This window comes from Furipterus horrens, unplaced genomic scaffold (genome assembly GCF_987537825.1).
Source record: "Furipterus horrens unplaced genomic scaffold, mFurHor1.1.pri manual_scaffold_12, whole genome shotgun sequence".
Lineage (NCBI taxonomy): Eukaryota > Metazoa > Chordata > Mammalia > Chiroptera > Furipteridae > Furipterus > Furipterus horrens.
The window spans coordinates 5,077,550-5,097,006 of record NW_028327182.1 but is presented as its reverse complement, the minus strand read 5'-3'; the positions used below and the strand labels follow the sequence as shown (position 1 = coordinate 5,097,006).

Sequence of the window (19,457 nt, the reverse complement as noted above, 5' to 3'; positions counted from 1 at the left end):
TGTGTGAGGAAAGACACAGGCGCGTCTTCATGCCTGCATTACCTCTGGGAGAATAACAAGGGACAGGTGCAGTCTGGGGATTAGCCACCTGGGGGACAGGAGTGGGAAGGAAGTGTTACTTTTCACTGTACAAAATCTTGGGCATTACACGTGTGCTACCAAATTCTAATAATCAACTTAAAAATTAAAATAAATAACATGAGCATAAAGGAGATCCAGAACAGTGACCTGATGGTAACTGATATTAATTAAATAATTGTTTGACTGAAAAAGATTAAGGAAAAACGAAGAAAGTATCCAAGGACATTCACTTGAATACAGTACCTTAGTAAGCAGAAATTGCCTCCTTATAATAAGACCTAACCCTCAATCGCCGGTCTGTTGGAAAAATAAATTTCTGCCCAACTTATTTTTCTTGGTCTTAGGTCTAGCTACAACTCACCAAACCCCAAATCACAATGCTGGCTCTTAATCCCTGGATCACTGATTCTATGTTCCTGCCAAAAGGGTTTGCAGAAGGGTTGGAAGCTATTTGTTAGAGGCAAACAATACTCAGAGGCCCCCCTTCCCGACAGGCAGGTTTCTAACGACAAGCAGTTATGGAGGATAAAGCTTGGCAAATAACACAACTGGATGAAACACCGGAGTATCATGTGCTTGCAGGCCATCGCTGTTTGGATAGTACACACATGATGTACACACGTGATGTGTGCGTGTGCTTTTAATTCCACTCTTGAGACCATCTTTGGTGGTAAAAAACTCTCATATAATGAGTTCAAACAAACATGTTTAGGTTTAAGGGCTCATTGAGCCATCATGGACAGGGGAGAATGGGTCCAGGGAATAAATCCTGTGTCCAGGGAAACCTTCTGGAAGCCCTAGTATCACTCATTCTCACTGGATCATCTACTCCTGAGGACAAATATCTGGGACTTTTGCGAGCCCAACACCAGGTTGGGGAAGAACTTTGCTAGCTTTAGAATTTTTAGTGAACTATTAATATCATAAGCATTAGGATGATAAGGGACTGGAAACACGAGGAGAGACGGATTTCAGAGGAAAATCCAAAATGAATTTCCATTCTTTGCTGTCTCTCTCGGCACCGAGGTCACATGGAATTTGCTGAGAGTGCCAGGGCTCCTTTACAAAAGAAAAAGAAAAGGATAGGTAGAAGAATATAAACTGTTGCTTCACCAAGAGGGCGCCAGGAGAGGAAAATAAGACCTCAGAGGGGCCAATCTGGTGTGAAGAAATTGGAAATGGCGTGGCATGTTTTGATGAAAGTTTTCAAAGCCAGACTGAAATTCAAAAGCCCAGCAATGACATGTCCTGCAGAAAAGAACTGTGATTACAAATCAAGGAGCAATACTATCACGTACACAATGAAAGAACCACCAGCCACTTTCTCCATCTCTCAGAGACACCTGGATCCCCTCAAATAGGGGACCCCTTGACCACTTATCCTTGAGATTTCTTTTATTTTGAGGGGTGACACCTTTGACGAGTTACAAGCCAAAGTTGTCACGCATGTATGCAACTTTCCCAAGACATAATGTCCACCCCAAACAACTCTATACTCCCCAACTTTTGTGAATTCAAAAACAGAGAAGTCCTGATGTTTTTCATGTGGACACAGACCCAATGACAGCAAACAGTTAACGACTCTCAGCGTTATTTTAGGAGGATGGCATCCTCTATCCCTAATACTCACTGTTACTCTGTAAGTAGGCATTCTTATCACGAATTCACTGTTAAAACACTCAGAGATTTATCCAAGGCCACAAGTCCGTGTCAATAACAGCTGGAGTTGAAACTACCAGCTCCGAAGTCTAGCCTGCTCTTTTTTTAGAAAACCACTTTGGAGGGTACTTTTTCTTTTTAGCCACGTTAATTACAGGAAGAGATTATAACGGGGGGAAGAAAAATGAAAGAGGAAGAAAAAGGCCACGTGGTGCCGCGCGGAGCGAATGCAGCAGCCGGGCTGCCCGAGTCGGGTCCGGCCTTCGCCCCGCAGCACCCACCCGTCAGGGGCAGCGTCTGTGGCGCTTCGGAGAAATGACAGCAGCAATGCGTGCTCTCTCCGCTTTCCTCGACGTCCCGAAGCCCGAGTACACCCGCGGCAGCCACACGAGCAGAGGTTCGGGGCCTCGTCCGTCCTCCCGAACACACCGGGGCCGCGTCAGGGGACGCAGGGGTGCCCAGGGCAGAGGATCAGAACAGACGAACGACCTGAGAGGGTCGCCCCTAACCGGGCGGCTGGGGGCCAGTCCCTAAAACGCGCACCGGGGAGGAGCCTAGGCGCCCGTGTCACGCGTGTGCGCACAGACAGCTGCAGGGGTGTGTGCAGACGGTACGCACGGACGCAGGGACTCGGGGGTAGTCACGGGCCGGCCACGGAGCCCTGCGGTTCGGCCACAGCGCGGGGCAGGAGGTTTGCAGGTGTTCGGGTGGAAACGACACCAAAAGTAATAAATAATAACACAGGAACAACGTAAAACTCCATTTGCCCCAAAGTATAAACTAAAACAACAACTAGGCCTCGCTGTTCACACCAGAGCACAGATGCGGTTTCCCGGTCTGTCCAGGGCGCGGAAGGAAGCGCGTGTCCGACCGCGCGAATGTGCGCACGGACGGCACGGTCACCGCGCCGCGCTGCCAGCGACGAGCTGACGACGACACACTTGCACCCGGCTTTGTACACCGAGGAGCGTTTCCACGCGTGTTTGTTTGCATACGTCTTCCCCACCTGTTGTCGACTTCCCGAGGGTATGGCGGACACTCCTGGGTGGGAGCTCGGCCTTGCCTGAGGGAGCCAGCCCCGTCCTCTCAGGGGCGGGACGGGGTGCTAACGCCCGCCCCACGGAGCCCCACACCCTCAGGGGCGGGACGGGGTGCTTCCCAGGGAGGCCCAAAGCAAGGGGACTACAAACGCTAACATCATAAACATCTGAAAATGACCGACTATGAAGACAAACACGGCCTCCCTTGATCTTCAAGAGCAGTTCAGGACGAAGGCAGGGAACTCATCTTCCACCATTTTACTGAGGAAAAGGAATTAAAATGAGTGTACGGATTCCCCTACCCCCACTTCAAGCCCTTGCGACTGTCCCTTAACGTGGCTGCCCAGAAGTCCAGGAGGAGTTTCCAATGACTTATTTAACTCTTATCTACGGAGAAAACGTGACAGGGACCCCGTGCGTGTGCCTGGGCTGCATGTGCCCCCTGGGGACATTCCCTACGGACCACAGCAAGAAAAGAAGGGTCACCCTTACGGAGAAACTGGGTGCAGTATATCAACCACTTGCCTGCGAGAAAGAAGTAAAACTAACAAACCTTAATACATGCACACAAGGAGAGTTGTCTACGTACGACCAAATAAAATCGAGGCGTTTCCAAGCCGTGAGACCTCTCCAGGAAGCACCCCCCCCCCCCCACCTCGCACTCTGGTTCCACAGCTTCACCATCCGCCGTGTCAGAGAATCCCAGCGCTTTTCACGTTTATGGGCTGCAACAATGATTTCACCCTACCTTCACCAATCAACAGCATTTTTTCCCCTCCTTCAGGATCTTCTCTCCCAAACAAAGAAATTTTCAATAACAGGCCCATCACTATCCAGCAACTGTCTGTATCTTGGAATATTTTTGTGCACTTGAAAAAAATAGTTTAAGTCAAAATTAAAGGGTCATAATGGCCTTATATCATTGCCAAGAATTATAAGATTATGATCTAAAAGATCTACATTAGATATGTGCAATATCATGACTGGTTAGAAGAAATGTCACGCCAATGATATTAATTCAGGTACTTATATGGCAGAAGTCACTGAACTTGAGATTATTTTTGCATATTATAATTATTGATAAATTGCATATGGTTATCAGGTTTGATGAAATACAGCAGTACTTTATTTTATCACACAAAAATATATACTCCTGTTGCTAATGAATAGTGGTTTGTGCCTAGAATTATAGTTATAATCAACTATACATTAAAAATAATTCCTTTGAAAGACTTAGGTATAAATCTAATATCTATAATTTATTCCATTGAATAAATTCATAATCATAAATTCCTACTTAAAATAATCCTCAGAAAAAGAAATACGAGTGGTTGATAAACCTTTTAAAAAATAATATTTGGTCAACTAATATTTGACAAGGGAGCCAAGAATACTTGAGTGAAGAAAAGACAGTTTCTTGATAAAAGGTGCTGGGAAATTGGATAGTCACGTGGAAGAGAATGAAACCGGACTCCGATCTTACATTACTCACAAAAATTACCTCTAATGGTTTACAGACTTAAATATAAGAATGAAAACCATAAAAGTCCTAGAAGAAAACACAGGAAAAAAGCTCCTTGATGGAGTCTTGTTAATGATTTTTTGGGGGATGTGAAACCTAAAGCACAATCAACACAATCAAAACCAGGTGAGACCACAGCAAACTAAAAAGCTTCTGCTCAGCCGAAGAAAGAACAAAATGAAGACAACCTACAGGTGGGAAAACCATCTACAAACCATATATCTGATGTGGGGTTCACATCCAAAATATGAAGCAATTCATACAACTCAACAGCAAAATCACACAAATAATCCAACTGAAAAATGAGCAGAGGAACTGAATACACATTTTTCCAAAGACATACAGATGGCCGACAGGTGCATGTTAAAGACGCTCAACGTCACTGCTCATTAGGAAAATGCAAATCAAAACCACACTGAGATATCACCTTAGACCTGTTAGAATCGCAGTTATCCAGAAGATAAGTTAACAAATGCTCGCCAAGAAATGGAGAAAAGGGAACCCTCAGGTACTGCTGGAGGAAATGTTAATTGTTGCCCAGCCTCAGAAAACAGTACGAAGTTTCCTTAGAAAATAAAAATAGAACTACCACATGATTCAGCAATCCCGCTTCTGGGTATTTATCTAAAGGAAATGCTGGAGAGATGTCTGCACCCCCATGTTCATCACAACATTATTTACAATATCCAAGTCATCGAAGGCATGCCTTCTCCAGGCTTCATGTTTTCACCAGTTAAGTCTTAAAAGACATTTTCCCCTCCTGCCAGTCCAAAACACATAAGAAACTTACAGCTTGTTCCACGTCATGATCCCAATCTCAATTGTATGTGTAAGAAATGTAGGGTATAAGCACAGAAAACCACCACCCAGAGCTTCAGGAAAACAACTGTGCTCAGACAGTAACTGGGCTGATGCAGACATTCATAGGGAATCAACCACAACTCCAACGTGGGAATCCTAGTGAAAATGATAATTTTGGCAGAAAACGATATTTTGTGTTTACACAGTTCTCTGCAAAGTGTTTTCACAGGCCTGTGAGGCAGGACTTAGCATTCCACTTGGCAACGAGGAATGTGAAGCTCAACGCGTCTCAGATTCACCTGCCCGGTCGCAGGGCCTGGTAATGGCCCATCCCAGCCCACAGCCCACAGCCCACAGCCCACAGCCCACAGCGGCGGGTGCCCCCAGCCCCCCTCGTCATGTGACATTAGTGCTGGCCATTACAAATAATTAGAAATTCACATTCAAAACCTCAGACATAGAAGTTTGAAAATTTTAAAGACGTGCTCTCAAGCATTTTCCAAAAAATTTTACTATTTTGCTATCTTAGACACTGAGCTAAAAATAGAAAAGCCGACCGTGAACTGCATAAATGCACATTTATAAAACTCTTTTTACACAAATCGATAACATAGTACAAATTCAAAATCTCTTTTCACCAAGTTTCCTTTAGTTTGGGGGACTTTTTAAGCAACTAACACTAGAAAAAGCAAAAATAAGTCCTAAAGGGGCAAAGTACTTATGAAAGCTTTCCAATGTATCTAACTAGTCTTTTTTCCCCACCTACATAAGGCAATGAAAAAGATCCCCTACAGACAACCAGGCCCACCAGGAGTTCATTTTTACAAGGTGTTATACTGCCTCACTTTCAAATATTACAAAACTTTCATTTGCTCAAGAGCAGCTTCATTTTGCAGCAATAGTTTCCTAATGTTTATTGAGTCGAAATGTGGAGGTTAATAAAATCAGGTACACATCTTTTTAAAAGGAGGGGCAAGATCCATTTTTGTCTGCTTTCCGTTTTGGAAAACTTTTGCTCTCCAAAGGCTTATAAAATATCCTGAAAATATGAAGCAATAAAACCCAAGACGTATCCACCATGGACTTAACCTCTGGAGAATCCACCTTGGCTGTGGGTCTCAGTGCTGTCTTCACCCTCTTCCACCGGCCCCAGACCTGCACCCCGACCCCACCCGTAAACCAGATCCAACCCCCTACACCCGCCTTGGCTTTTCAGCCCAACGCACTGACCTGGCTGGAACTGATTTCCTGTGTCCCATTCGAAACCTCCTGGGAGAACTCCCCCTCCTCTGCTGGGGAAGAGCCGTCCTCCAAGGGCTTGGGTTTGGTGGAGCCCCCGGCCGCAGGGCTCCTCCTGAAGGACCGCCGCGTGCAGACAGACAGCAGTGTCACCTGGGAGTCACGCAGAGTTGCCAGGAAGGACGGCTTAGTGGTCCGGGGTGGCTCATCCCCGGTGCTCCCCATCGCTGAGTCCAGGGTCACACCTCCACCCCCACCAGAGCAGCGACCTTCACCAGGCCACTCGGTCACCGTGGAAGGCAATGCTTCAGAAGTGTCCCCCTAGCTAGCAAAGGGGAAGGCACTTGTGCACGCAGGACTGCAGGTTCCCGCGGGGGCTGGGCAGGCCGCACACCTGTACACGTACCTGCCTGCCCGGCCCTCTGCATCCGGCACTGGGATACTGCACACGGCCCGCATGTGCCCTCGCCCAGGGCCGCTGGGCCACCGGGAGGCAGGGCCACACGCAAGCTTCCCTTCTGGCCACATGCGCGTCCAAAACCCAGCCTCTGGCCGCTTTGGATTACCAGGCCTCCGGCCCCTTCTCGGAGGAAGGGCAGCTGCCTCTCCCCAGCCCCAGGGTGCCCGAGCACAGAGCGCCGGTGGGGAGAAGCTGTTCCCCCGCAGCGTGATGAGTTTGCAAGGCGTAGGAAAGTCCCACGTTTCCCGCAGCTGCGTTTGCCCTCGAACCAATGGCGTGGCCTCGGGGAGAACTGACCACAGAAACTCACTTCAAGGCGTATCCGTGTTTTATACGTGGCAGGACAGGCGGAAACTAACACACAATTCAGGCGTCTCAGGTACCCTCTGTTCCTCAGGAGGATTAAGAGAAAGAGACACTAGGCAGTGTGGTAATTGGGCGGCCTCCCGTCCCAGGCCCACCCCCAACGCTCCCGTCACAGACAAGGGGAAGGACGTGACCTCAGCCCCCACGGGAGGCACAGCGGCCAGCCACTGATCCTGGCAGCCCCTCCTGGGGCGAGTTCATGCGGCGTGTCCGCACTGAGGCCCGGATCGCGCTGGCTGGTACGACAGTCACTCTCTGTCCCTCTACAAGGCGCTGCTGGGGGAGGGGGTGTGCATCCAATGAGGACATTTAGAGCACGTCCCTTCTGCTCAAGGTCACCGAGGATTCTGTCCCTTTAAGAGCTGCCTACAGTGACCCTTCCTCCCCAAGGACCCCAACCAGCGACCAGCGGAGAGACCTGTTGTTCTCCGAGGGAGACGGCCTCCCCATGGCTCCACTCACCCCGCAGGCCCGGCTGCCTTGTCCTGAGTCCGCTGCCTCCCACTTGCTCCGCAGGCACGCTACCACTTGCTGCCCCACCTCTGGAGCACAGCCAGGGCAGCCAGCTCCAAAGTGGGTCTGGGTCGGCTTCCTGTCTTCCTTGTGCTCAGCCAAAAAGCAACCCGCCTCCACTTCTAAGAAACGCCATTCAGATCCGTGACCCGAAGGGATATTTGATGCTAAGGGCCACAGGCCACAACCCCACGCAGAAGCCGGCAGAGATGAGCCGGGTGCGTGTGTGACTTCTCCGGTGCGATTTGTCCCGTGCGGTCACTCAACCCCTGCTTGCTACCTGTGACCTTCTGTTTGCTGACAGGCTGCCTGGGTTTATGGCTGCCGGCTGCTGGCCTCCCAGTGCCTTTCTGGGCATGACAAGGAGGCCTTGCAGATACCTGAGGCTCGTCTCTTTAAAGCACCAGATTCCAAAAAACGTTTTGCCATTTTGAGTGGAAACCTCTCCAAAGGTGTCATTTATCTTTCTACTGCCTTTTTAAAAAATCCTCACTTGGGGATATGTTTATTGGTTTGAAGGGGTGGGGGAGGGCAGAGAGAAACATCCACACGAGAAACATCAATCGGTTGACTCATACACACCCCAATCAGAGATCAAACCCACAACCTACATGTGTGCCCTGACCGGGAACAAACCCACAAACTTTAGGTGTATAGGACGACGGTCCAAACAACTGAGCCACTCAGCCAGGGCTCTACTGTCTTTTAAAATGACTTACTAGCCTTATTTAAATTTTTCCTTGGTGATAAGAAAGCATAAATAAAAATGCTTCTCTGTGCTGCAGCGATGAACAGTTTATCAGAAAAGTATGTTGGCACCACATGTCCCAAGTGCTTCTGAATAGTCCGTCCTGTTAGCACTGTGAACTATGGAGAAACTAAATACTGTTCTGTAAAGTACTTCTACTCCTCCTAAGTGGCCACCCAGACCCAGAACAAGCCAGAAAAGGAAGGCAGGGGCCAGGTTATAAAGGGCATGAAGTTTAGACCATGGAAGCAGGTTTGTTTCATCGTTTGTAAGCAGAAGACGACGTTTGTGATTTAGAAATACAGTTTGGGCAGACAGGAGAATGAAGACTCAGGGGAGGGAGATTAGAGGGTTATAAGGAGCAAAGAGACAATTATCAGAGTGTGATTAAATAAAGGAGGAGTCCCCCGGGCTCAGCATCAACTGATCACAGCAGGTGGAGGATTCAGGGGTGACAATGGTGGATTCTCCCCTGTTCCCACGGAACCCTGCGGAACAGCCCCGGCTCCAGCCACTTTCCCAGACTGGAGAATCAGAGCCAGACTCCTCTCCCGGCACCTTCCGCTCCCCTCACACCTAACCCCTAGGTTCCACCCCCTCCTCAATTAATCCTGCTTATCCTCCAAGTCCCGCCTCTCCTCAGAGGCACCTCCACGCCAGCAGGGCTCGCTCCCAGTCTGAACGCCAGCACCAGCAATGCCAAGGCCACAGGCTGGCAGCCTTGACATCCCGATCCTGGAGACCAAGTCTTCTCCCTCCACGGAGGCTGCACTCAGCTCAGGCCGCACACCACGGACGCTCAGCACCAGGGGGCCCTGTGAGTTCCCGGAAGACAGAGTTCTTACGCCTTCTCTGCCCACACGCCTAACAAGGTGACGAACAAGTACCAGATGGCAAACAAACCCTCGCTGCGTTGACCTACAGACAGATCAGAACGTGCTCCGGACCTGGAACTGCATGGTGCTCTCAGTCCCCCTATCCTGGCGCAAAGGCAAACTCTGCCAGCCTCACATGCTCCTCCTAGAACTGCAGGTCTTCACGCGTCTCCTTCCACTCAATTCTTTTGCCTCACACATGTGCAAGTTCTAGTTTCCAAAATAAAATGCATACCTCCTGCCCACCTTCGCAGTTTCTGCGACTCTTTGCTGCATAAAATTTAAATCCCTTTGGTGTCCTAAACAATCCTTTGCAACCCGAGAAGCCTGGGCCCAAGGCAGATGGGCAGCTCCTGTTACCCTGGGCCTCCAGGACAAAGGACCCCATTTGGAGGGAGGACATCTGATTCAAGTATTTCAACACTCACAGAAATGACCTGCTCAACCCGGCTAGAGGCTAGCACCAGGCGTGGCTCAGAAAAACCACTGGGCCAGCCCTCCCTAGACAGCCAGAGGAGTCTGGGATCCTGGGACAGGAGAGAGTGACAGAACCCGACACTAAGCTGCATGCTGGGAAGCAGGGGCCCAGAAGGTTCCCATACAGAGAACAAGAGGAGTATGAAGAACCTACCTTTACAATAGAGGCAGGATATTAACATTTAGAGCCTGAGAGCCAAATATTTAAGTGCTATGCATGAAAGAAGATACTTTCTGCCCTCGGGGCTTTATTAGCAAGTTAGGAGAGAAGAACAGTAGAGGACAGTATTAAAATACTGGAAAACCATCCACACATTAGGTGCTGGGATGGGGGAGGGGCTGCTGCAGGCCAACAGTACTCTAGGAGACATGATGGGGCGGTGTGCGTGTGTGTGTGTGTGTGTGTGTGTGCGCGTGCGTGCGCCAGGGGCGGGTCTGATGGGTCTAGTGGGTCTGGTGGTCTGCATGGCCATTCCGCACACCTGCAGGACCCAGTGACTTCAACAGTGAAACAGTTTTGTGTGACTTTCATACCAGCGCATTGACAGGGGACAGACACACAAAGAACCCCCCCTGGGCAGCTCACCACCTGAGTGCTCTTAAATAAAACTGCCCTTGGCTGAACAGCCTAGAGGGAAAAAGATTACAATGTTCTAAATCATCAAGAGGTTGGACTGGGACGCAGAGAGGAACAGAGATCATCAAAGTGTAAGAGCCAGTGCTTCGATTCCACAGCTGTCACATGCACCTTTGACCTCCTTGGCCACCCTCTTCATCTGGGGCCCTCGTGGCGCAGCCCCAGTACTGTTACCTCCCCGTTCCGACAGACTCCGAGTCTGGCTCCCTGCGGCCGAACACGGATTGAGACGAACGGACAGAGGCCAACCGGCGGCCGCGCTTACGCAGGACGACTAACCGGGAGAGGATGCTGGTGCCACGGGCCGTTGTCCAGCTGCCTCTGCCCAGGCTTCTCCGCTCTCCTGGACAGGGACGCAGCACCTCCGGGTCCTCAGACCCCCACCCTTCAACCTGTACAGAGGAGCCTGCTCCCTGCTGCACTGAAATAACAGAAGCAATCAGAAGAGAACTTCCAACACCTCACCCATGTGAGAAACGTGCACAGTAATTCACAGGACACAGGACTTAGCAGCAAAGCGAGGCGTTTATTCACGAGTCTGCAGAGTCGGGCGCACCGCCAGCCAGGAGCATATTTGTGCAAAGTAGAGAAAGAAAACTGGTGTTATAGTAATGCAATTAGCTCCCCCTCCCCTCTTCTTCTCCCCCATTTCTCCATTACTGGTTAACTCAGGGTGTGATTAACTAAGGATAATCTAGTTATAGGTCTATCCCCAACATATCTGCAAAGTTATCTAGCTGATGACAATCTTCTTCCTTTTGATCCCAGAGATGTGTGTGAGGATCTGCAGAATGTCCTCTCCTCGCCCCTTTCCCATGATGCCTCTGTTAATTATCTCCTACTGGTTTGAGAGTCACGGGCTTCTTTATCCCTAACACCCACCAGCTGAGTGGGTGCCTCTCCCTGTGCAGGCGGGCCTCCTGGTTTTCCCCCTGCCCTCCCGGCAGCTGCTTCTCTGAGTCCTTCACCGGAGCCTACCAGTCCCCCAACTGCAGGAGGGGCTCTAGCTTGGCCCTTGAAACTAATGTAACAGAGCAGGGGGCAGCGGGGAGGGGAGGCCTCCCCAAAAGTCCCCACACCTCATGGTTTCGGGGATGGGGAAAGGAGATAATACAGCTTTTAAGGTACTTTGTGTATCTATGGCCTGTTGGTAACTAGATAAGAGCTGTGCTGCTGCCCAGGGCAAAAGGGCAGGTGATAAGGCTTAAGATACTTTTCATAACCATGACAAGGTGATAGCCCGAACCCTTCCTGAAGGGAAGCGGTGCTGTCCCCCCCCGCCCCCACCTACAGCTGAAGGCACTTTTCGAAGCAATGACTTATGGTGCTTGGGGTCAGCATTTAAAATTAGGGGCAGCCTTGAGAAGAGGGAGCACGTTGGAGAAGCACGCGGGAGGAGTGCCGTGGTGGAGGAGCTGAATGTAGCCGCCATGGGAGTAGGAGCAGGTTGTGGCAGCCGTGGGAGAAGCAGCAGCCGAGCCGTCTGCAGTCGGGACCCAGCCGTGCGGCCCGGGCTGGTAAGAGAGCAGGCCCGCTGCTGCTCTGACCGTGCCCGCTCCGGCTGACTCCGAAGCCACCAAGGACTCCGCCTTGCAGACCTGACTCTCTCTGGACCCTTGGAACTCTCGGGACATAGAGGACTTGCGCCTTTCCTGGACCTCACCAGGATCCAGGGTAACACGGTACATGCTTTTCTGGACTATTATACGGAGGCTGATGACGGCATACCCCAGATCCTGAAGGAGAGAGCTGACAGATAAGGGCTGGGGAACTGTGGCACTTGGCTTTGCTTTATAGCCTTTTGGGGAGCAAGGGGAGTGCTGGGTGTCGTGGGAGAACAGGGCTCCGAGCTGAAGTGCTCCCAGCACCGCAAGGGTGGAATACTGTAAATAAAGACCTGTTTCTCTCAACACTAGTTGTTGGGTTGTACACCCCAGGCTGCCCATGAATGAGCCCCGCTTTGCTCGGTAACACTAACTCTTCCCTGTCTGTACTCAGTCCTTGGGGATCTCGCTCAGTCCAGTAGAAATACCACCTGCAGCCAACAACTCCCAAACTCCGCACTTATTAACCCAAATGCTTACGCAACATCTCCTGTTGGATATTTACCATGCATCTCAAATGTTAACTTGTCTACAACTGAGCTCTCAATATTCTACCTGCTTCCTGCTTCTTCATCTTGGTAAAGGGCAACTCCTTCCTCCCACTGGCCCAGGGAAAGTCTTGGATTCATTGTTGATAAGAATCATTTCCTTTCAAACCACAGGTAAATGTCCAGCTAATCTTGTCAATTCTAGCTTCAAAATAAATCCAGCATCTAATTGCTTTTCAGTACCTCCGCCACTACAACGGTCCAAGCCAGCCACGGGGACAGCTCACCTGCCTTATTTCCTAAGGGAGCCCCTGGCTCTGGTCTTACCCCTAAAATGTCTTCTCAACACAAAAGCCAGAGGAATGCCCTAAAGGGAAAGTCAGATGAGGACAATCCGCTAAAATCCTCCAGGGCATTTCCTTATACTTAAGAGTAAAACCTAAATTCCTTAAAATGACCTAGAGAACCTTGTAGAATCTGCCCTGCCATTAGCTGTCAACTTAACCCTCACTCACTCTGCTAAAACCATTCTGATCCTGTGGTTCAGAGCAAGGCATGCTCCTGCCTCAGGGCCTTTGTACTGGCTCTTTCCTCCTTCACTTACTCATTTCTTTTGCCCTCCAAGCCAGGAGTCGAAGCTCAAATATTGCCAAGAGCAGGCATGATGAGTGCGTACTTACAACATCTTTAATATCGTAACTTGTGGCCCAGCATTTGGGTTTTTGCAGCTTCAGCTCTGAAACTGCCTGCAAGGCACGACTTTGCCCTTCTGGGCTCTGAAACCGTCTGCAGGGCCAGCAGCCCACCTGGGTTGTTGGGTAAATCATACTCCTCACGTGATCACTGAGAAACAGCAATCCCTGTACTGTAAGTGTGTGCTGAAAAAACAAAACTCCTTTTGTTCTATAGGCCTGCACTGAAACTGGGACTTTGCTAAGTGCTTAATCATATATTACCCATTGTCCTCATCTCACAACTACTGGGTGACCACGAGCAACTCATCTCTTAACCTATCAGGAGACTCCAGCAGGCCCTGGAGGTGGACTGGGGTCTCCTCTCCCCCTCCCTTCCCCACTTCCCCTTTCCCTAGCTCCAACGGGCCCCTTGAGGTTGTGAGAAACGCTCAAATAAAAACCGGGACACAGCACTTGAGCAGCAAAGCGAGGCGTTTATTCACGAGTCTGCAGAGTCGGGCGCACCCTCAGCCAGGATAATGTGCGCCCCAAATAGACGAAGAAACCTGGTTTTATAGTAATGCGATTAGCTCCCCCTCCCTAACACAATTAGCTCCCCCTCCCTAACGCAATTAGCTCCCCCTCCCTAACGCAATTACCTCCCCCTCCCTAACGCAATTAGCTCCCCCTCCCTAACACAATTACCTCCCTCTCCCCTCTCCTTCTCCCCTGTTTCTCCATTATTGGTTACTCCTGAGTTACAATCTAACGCAATTATCTAAATGCCCCTATTGTGATTTGTAAATATGTTACTACTGTCAACTCCCTTCTCCCAATTTCCCTTTGTCTGGTGATGGCTATCTTTCCCCCTTCAGGATGCCCCCTAAGACCCTCCAATTACATTTGCCCTTCATTACTAATGACTTTCTACTGGTTTGTGTGTCACTACCTCCTCGTTTCCTACAAGGTGGACCGGGAGCTTCCCGCTTCCCTCTAACCCCTTTTCCTCCCTTCCCTCAATAAACCTGGTGTAAAAACCTAAAAAACAAACAAACAAACAAAAAACCTTAGCCTATCCCCTCCATTTTGGAGTATATTCTCAGTTCATGCCAGGGGTACGTTCCCGATTCGCAAATCATTTGCTGATAAACGCTCTCTTTAATTTCTCAAAAGGATCCCCTGGACTTGACTTTACACAGGGTAGGCAGGGTTTGCGGCCACCTGAACAGCTCATGCTCCACTGAACAGACAGGTAGTCCTGGGTTCCAGCCATTCTTGTCCAGTGGCCTCAAGTCACCAGAGTTCTGTGGACCAGAAGGGGGGTCCATGCTAAGCCTGACAAACTCAGGGGAGGCCTGCATGGTGGCCATACAAACTTAGAGACCTGAAGTAACCACAGAGGACGGCCTGGGCCGGTCACATCTTTGACAGAGGTCAGTCTTCACCTTAACAGAGCCTCTTTTTGCATCTGTGGTTAACATATCTTTGGAATGTCAGAGTAATCCCCTTTTTTCCAGACCCCTCGGGGCATAATCTCCCACCAGACCAAGAGATGGGGGATCTCAAGAGTTGGGGAGTTTTAGTTTTAGGCAGTAGTTAGTAAGCTTCGTAGTTAACGCATGTAAAAAGCTCTGGTTTCAGGAACTGAAGCTATGGCCCATCCTGACTCTAGGAGACCATGAGGAGTTCAACCTTTGTGCTCCAGAAAAGACCATAAGCTATTGAGATGGTATCTGAGCCATTGTGTTCCAGGGAGGGACATCTTGCCGCCTAGGACACAGATAAAGAAAATTACCCAGGACACAGGACCCAGGACCCAGATAGAAAATCACCAGTCATCGGAGGAAGGGATGTTAGGGAAACTGTCGGACAGCAGCTTTTATCTGATTAAACTCTTTCCAGAATCCTAAACCCCTTACCCCGACTTTTTTCTCCTTATAAAGAGACTTGCTTGAAAGGAAATGGAAGACAGTTTGTTAGGGTACCTAACCCACCGTCTTCTCGGATGGCCGACCATCTGAATAAAGTGCTAGAAAGATTCAGTCCCTGTCTCTGCTGATTGGTTCTGGTGGCGACAGGACCCCGAAGGCCGGCTTTTCCAGTTTCACCACGACCACCTCACTGTTCTCGTGTTGCCCAAATACCAGCTTTATGTGAGCAAATGTTGCTAACTGTCCTGCACGCACCAATGTAGAAGAAGTAGTTGTTTCTTCATTTTACTTTCTATCCAGTGCCAGAGGTTTCCCCGCTTAACTTTCTCCCACCTCCCTAATCTGCCACCAGTGCATTTCATGTCACCCTCTTCATGTCCCCACCTTGGACTGTAAGGCATAAAATAAACCGCAGAACTGCCGTTCTGCGGAGCATCTTCTCAATCCATTGAGACTTTGCTTCCCAGTAATTGTTGTCAGTCTGGCTCAGATAAACTCATAAAAGCCATCTACCGGTTTGGCCGTTTCATACGTCGGCAGTTCTGAGAGAAGACGAGAAGCTAGAGTTTTGCACAATATGAAGTCGTCTAAGCTTACAATGTTGAAAACTGCTGCAAAGCTCTGGCCAGTGAAATATAAGGAAAAGCTGTGTGTCAGAGCTCTTGAGAAGGCTCGTAAAAAGAAGGCAGGCCTGTCCTGAGACTAGAGTTTGTAGATCGAAATAAAACTTGGGGAGAAGGTGGGTAGAGAGAGCCAGAAAGGTGAAGAAACTCATGCACAATAAGATTCCACAGGAAGAATTGAGGTCATTTCATTTGCTGAGAATAAGGGACGGCAGGGATTGAGCGCAGGGCTTGAGCACGGGGTGATGGTTTGTAAGAGTCACCGGACGTTGAGAGGCGCAAGTGAACGGCATTTGCAGGGACAACCAGGAACAAGGAGTTGCCAGCAGAGCCAGCCACAGGACTGCCTGAGCGTCCACAGCAAGTCTGAGCAGAGGACGCAGCTGGCCGCACTGTTACTGGCACCGCAGCACAGGCGACGCAGGGGCCCAGGGGCGGGGAAAGGAGAGACTGGACCAGAGATGCTAATTTGGGTTCTCTTTGAATAGCAAGAATATATATTTTTATTTCTAAACAGTAATACCTAGATGCAGCAAGAGCAGACAGTGAAGGAAGTTTACAAATATGCCAACAAGTCCTCCCAAGAGTGGTGGGAATAAAAGTAAATTTGCCCCCTTCGGTCTTTATTGTCAAACTTTTGTGATGAGAGTTAACTTGCTTTTATAATAATAATTTCTAAAAACCAGTTTAAATGTTTCGAATGCCCAATGCAGAGTGATTTTTAGTTCCTAGAGGAACTGAATCTCCCCAAAACTGCCACATTCCAAAAGCCCAGATTTCACAATTGCCGCTGGTTTTAAAGTCTTATTTGCTATGTTAGCTACGTCACTCTCTGCTTTGCCCCCTATTTTATCTCATCAACCTTTGACCGGTTCAGATCTTTTCCTTTAACTTTGTTAAAAAAAAAAAATCCACAGCCATTCCAGAATTTCCCCTGGCAGGAACGCCAGCCCTGTAGACGACACTAACATTGTGCCCATCTGCACACGGACACGTCCTTGACGCCTATGCTAGGGCCTCAGCAGAGAACACAGCGCTGGGCCGTCTCCATCCTTGCACCGAAGAAGCAAACGCACGTCCGGTAAAGAAGCATTTGGAATCTGGCTCTCTCACCCCCACAGGCAGGTGCCCATGTCCCAGCTATGCTCTATGCTGCCGTTAGCACCGCCACTGGCCTCTGACCCTGGACCCTGGGGAGGCTACAAGGCCAGCTTTCTCTACTGAGAAGTCAGCTCCACCGGAATGAGGCCCCGCAGAGCCTCGCACGCGGTCAGCTCCGCGACGTTGGCTAACACTGTTATCAGCGGAATCCAGAAGAGGGAGAGGTCCAGGCGGGCAGAGGCAGTTACAGAAAGTTTCAGGGAAGAGGTGGGTCTGAAGCTTGATCTGGATGTTTCTGATGGGTGGGGCGGGGCAGGGGTCTCTGCAGGAGGTTGGAAGGCTCTCCCCTTCTGTAGAAGCCACCCCACCTCCACACATGCCCTCCTCAACACCCCCCGTAAATGTGCAGTCATCACACTAAGAATCATCTGAGCCTAGACGAATTTCACTACGATAGGACATGCAATCATGTTGAATTGATTTCAGAAATCTGTAGGAAAGGCACAGTCTACTCTTTAGACCAGCAAACTAGGCTTAGGTGTCTGTCCTAAAGAAATACTCAAGTGTTAGCATTAAAAAGGACGCACAAGAATGTCTACTACGGTCTGGCGGGTGGGGGTGGGGGTGGGCGCGAGGGGAGAAACAACCAGCATGTCCACCCACTTGGAAACAATAAATACACTAAAGTGCCTCCACACTGTGTAGAGGTGGAACGGAATAGGGCAGACACTTATGTACTGATGTGAAATCGTCGTCGGCAGCTGTCCGTCTCGAGAGACGATGGTGTAGCTTCTTAAGAGTCTATCTGCACCGCCGAGAATGGCTGTGCAGTCCGACTCGGGAGTGACACGGTATCTGTCTCCTCCCGTGTTGAATCGACATCTTGCGATGACGCTGGAGTGTCCTCTCCAGTGAAGCTGAAGCTACAGAGCCTGGGCAGGGTGATATGGGGGGTCTGCTGTTGCCCATGCAGCAGACCCCCCCTCTCTTCGCAGCTGAAGGGTCCAAGGGAAAGACGGAGTCAATACAGCTTGGCTTCAGGTGCGCCGCAGGAGTTGCCGGTGTTGACTACAACGTCAAACCGCCTTAGGGACTCCGGCTCCGGATTTCACTGATGTGAAATAGCCTCCCAAATATATCGTTATACTGGGAGGGGGGGGGGGGCGGGATTGGAGAATTTCCACTATGTGATCTCATGTATATAAAATAAACAGAAGTTTTGAAACGACACACAAAACCTAAACATTTCTCTGGACACACACACACACTCATAATATGTATTTAACCACTGTATTTTCAGCTCAACACTACCAGTAACTCGAAACTTAGTAAGTATCCAACAAATATTTGCTGAACGAATGAAGACATATGTATACAAATACAAAAAAATTAGAAAATTGATCTGCTTTTCGTGCTAAATATTTCTGTCCTGTTTGCATTTTAGGATACTGCACGAATGTCTTTCTTGAATAAGGAAATTGAATTGAAAATAGTTCTTTAAAAAAAAGTTGCAAGACCCAAAAGGGGTCTGACCCACCGACTCTGAGTATCTTCTCCAGGGATCTGTTCAATAGTCCTGAGCGGTTTGGGCTGTGACCCAGCAACTCAACGCTTAACCTCCCAGCATAAAGACAACTGAAAAGCTCCCAGTTTTAAATTGCTCCGACAGCCAGTTCAGGGAAAGGCGTGCTCTTCCAGCCAACCACGACTCTTCTGGGGGTGGGGCTGTCGCGCACGCCTCCCAGCGCGCCCGGTGAGCAGGTGGACGTGGAAGCCCTCGGGGTAGCGTGCCCACGGCGCGGGGGAAGGAAACTTACTTTCCTACTGGCCCCTTCTCTGGCTGTCACCTGTCCCTCCTGCTCAGGCATCTTCTCCCGGAGAAACCAGTGTCTTCTGTGATCCGGTCCACCGCCCAAGGGTCACCTGGTTAGTGAAAAAGAAGCGCGGAGTTGAGCCCCAGAGAGAAGGGGCGCGCAGGGTTGTGGATGGCATCTTTGCGGTTCAGCTCGAACCAGAGGCGGGGCCTGGGAACCGGCCCCCACATTTTGGACGAGGGGACCGGCTGCCCTCACCCCACCCACTCATTCAAAGTTGCGTGTCACTGCATGCCTGGCCCTATGGGGCGCGGGCAGAAGAGCGAGACGGGAGGGTGGGCCTCGGACCCTCACCCGCACCCGGAGGCCGGCCTGCGGATGCCTCGGGGTCATCGGTCGAGCCTGGACCCCCTAGAGGGGCCCATCTTCCCTCCCGGGTCTCCGCTACCTCGATCCGATGCGCGTCGCACTCGGACTTCGGCTCCGGCGTGTGCTGGGGAGGGAAGGAGGGCTGGCGAGCCGCGCGGATCCGGGCGGGAGATGTAGATCCCAAGGCTCGCCCGCCGCGGCGGGGCAAGTGCGGTGTAGCGGCGCCCGCGTGGGGTCCGCTCTCCGGCTCCGCGCCTGACTCCCGGGCACCGCGGTCCTCACGGCCGCAGCCGCCTCGGGAGTGAACTCCGCACCTGGAAAATCGATCCGAGACAAGCAAGGACGTCCCATTGGTCTCCAACGGGTGGCAGGCTCCGGGCGGGGGGCCGGTCCCCGGAGCCGGGGGTTCCAGTGGGGGCGGGAGAACCGGCTGTC

General features: G+C 50.4%; 1 protein-coding gene across 1 annotated transcript in view; it reads right to left on the bottom strand.

Annotated features, from left to right (window-relative positions):
* Positions 1–19,411, bottom strand: part of ATP7B (ATPase copper transporting beta) — a 50,575-nt gene extending 31,164 nt beyond the window's left edge. The window contains exons 1-2 of the mRNA XM_090258902.1: positions 19,102–19,411; positions 18,657–18,762 (exon numbers count right to left, since the gene is read on the bottom strand). Of these exons, the coding sequence (XP_090115028.1) occupies positions 18,657–18,707 (51 nt within the window). The 5' untranslated portion in view covers positions 18,708–18,762; positions 19,102–19,411. The remainder of the gene's footprint in view (positions 1–18,656; positions 18,763–19,101) is intronic.
* Positions 19,412–19,457: the final 46 nt, after the last annotated feature.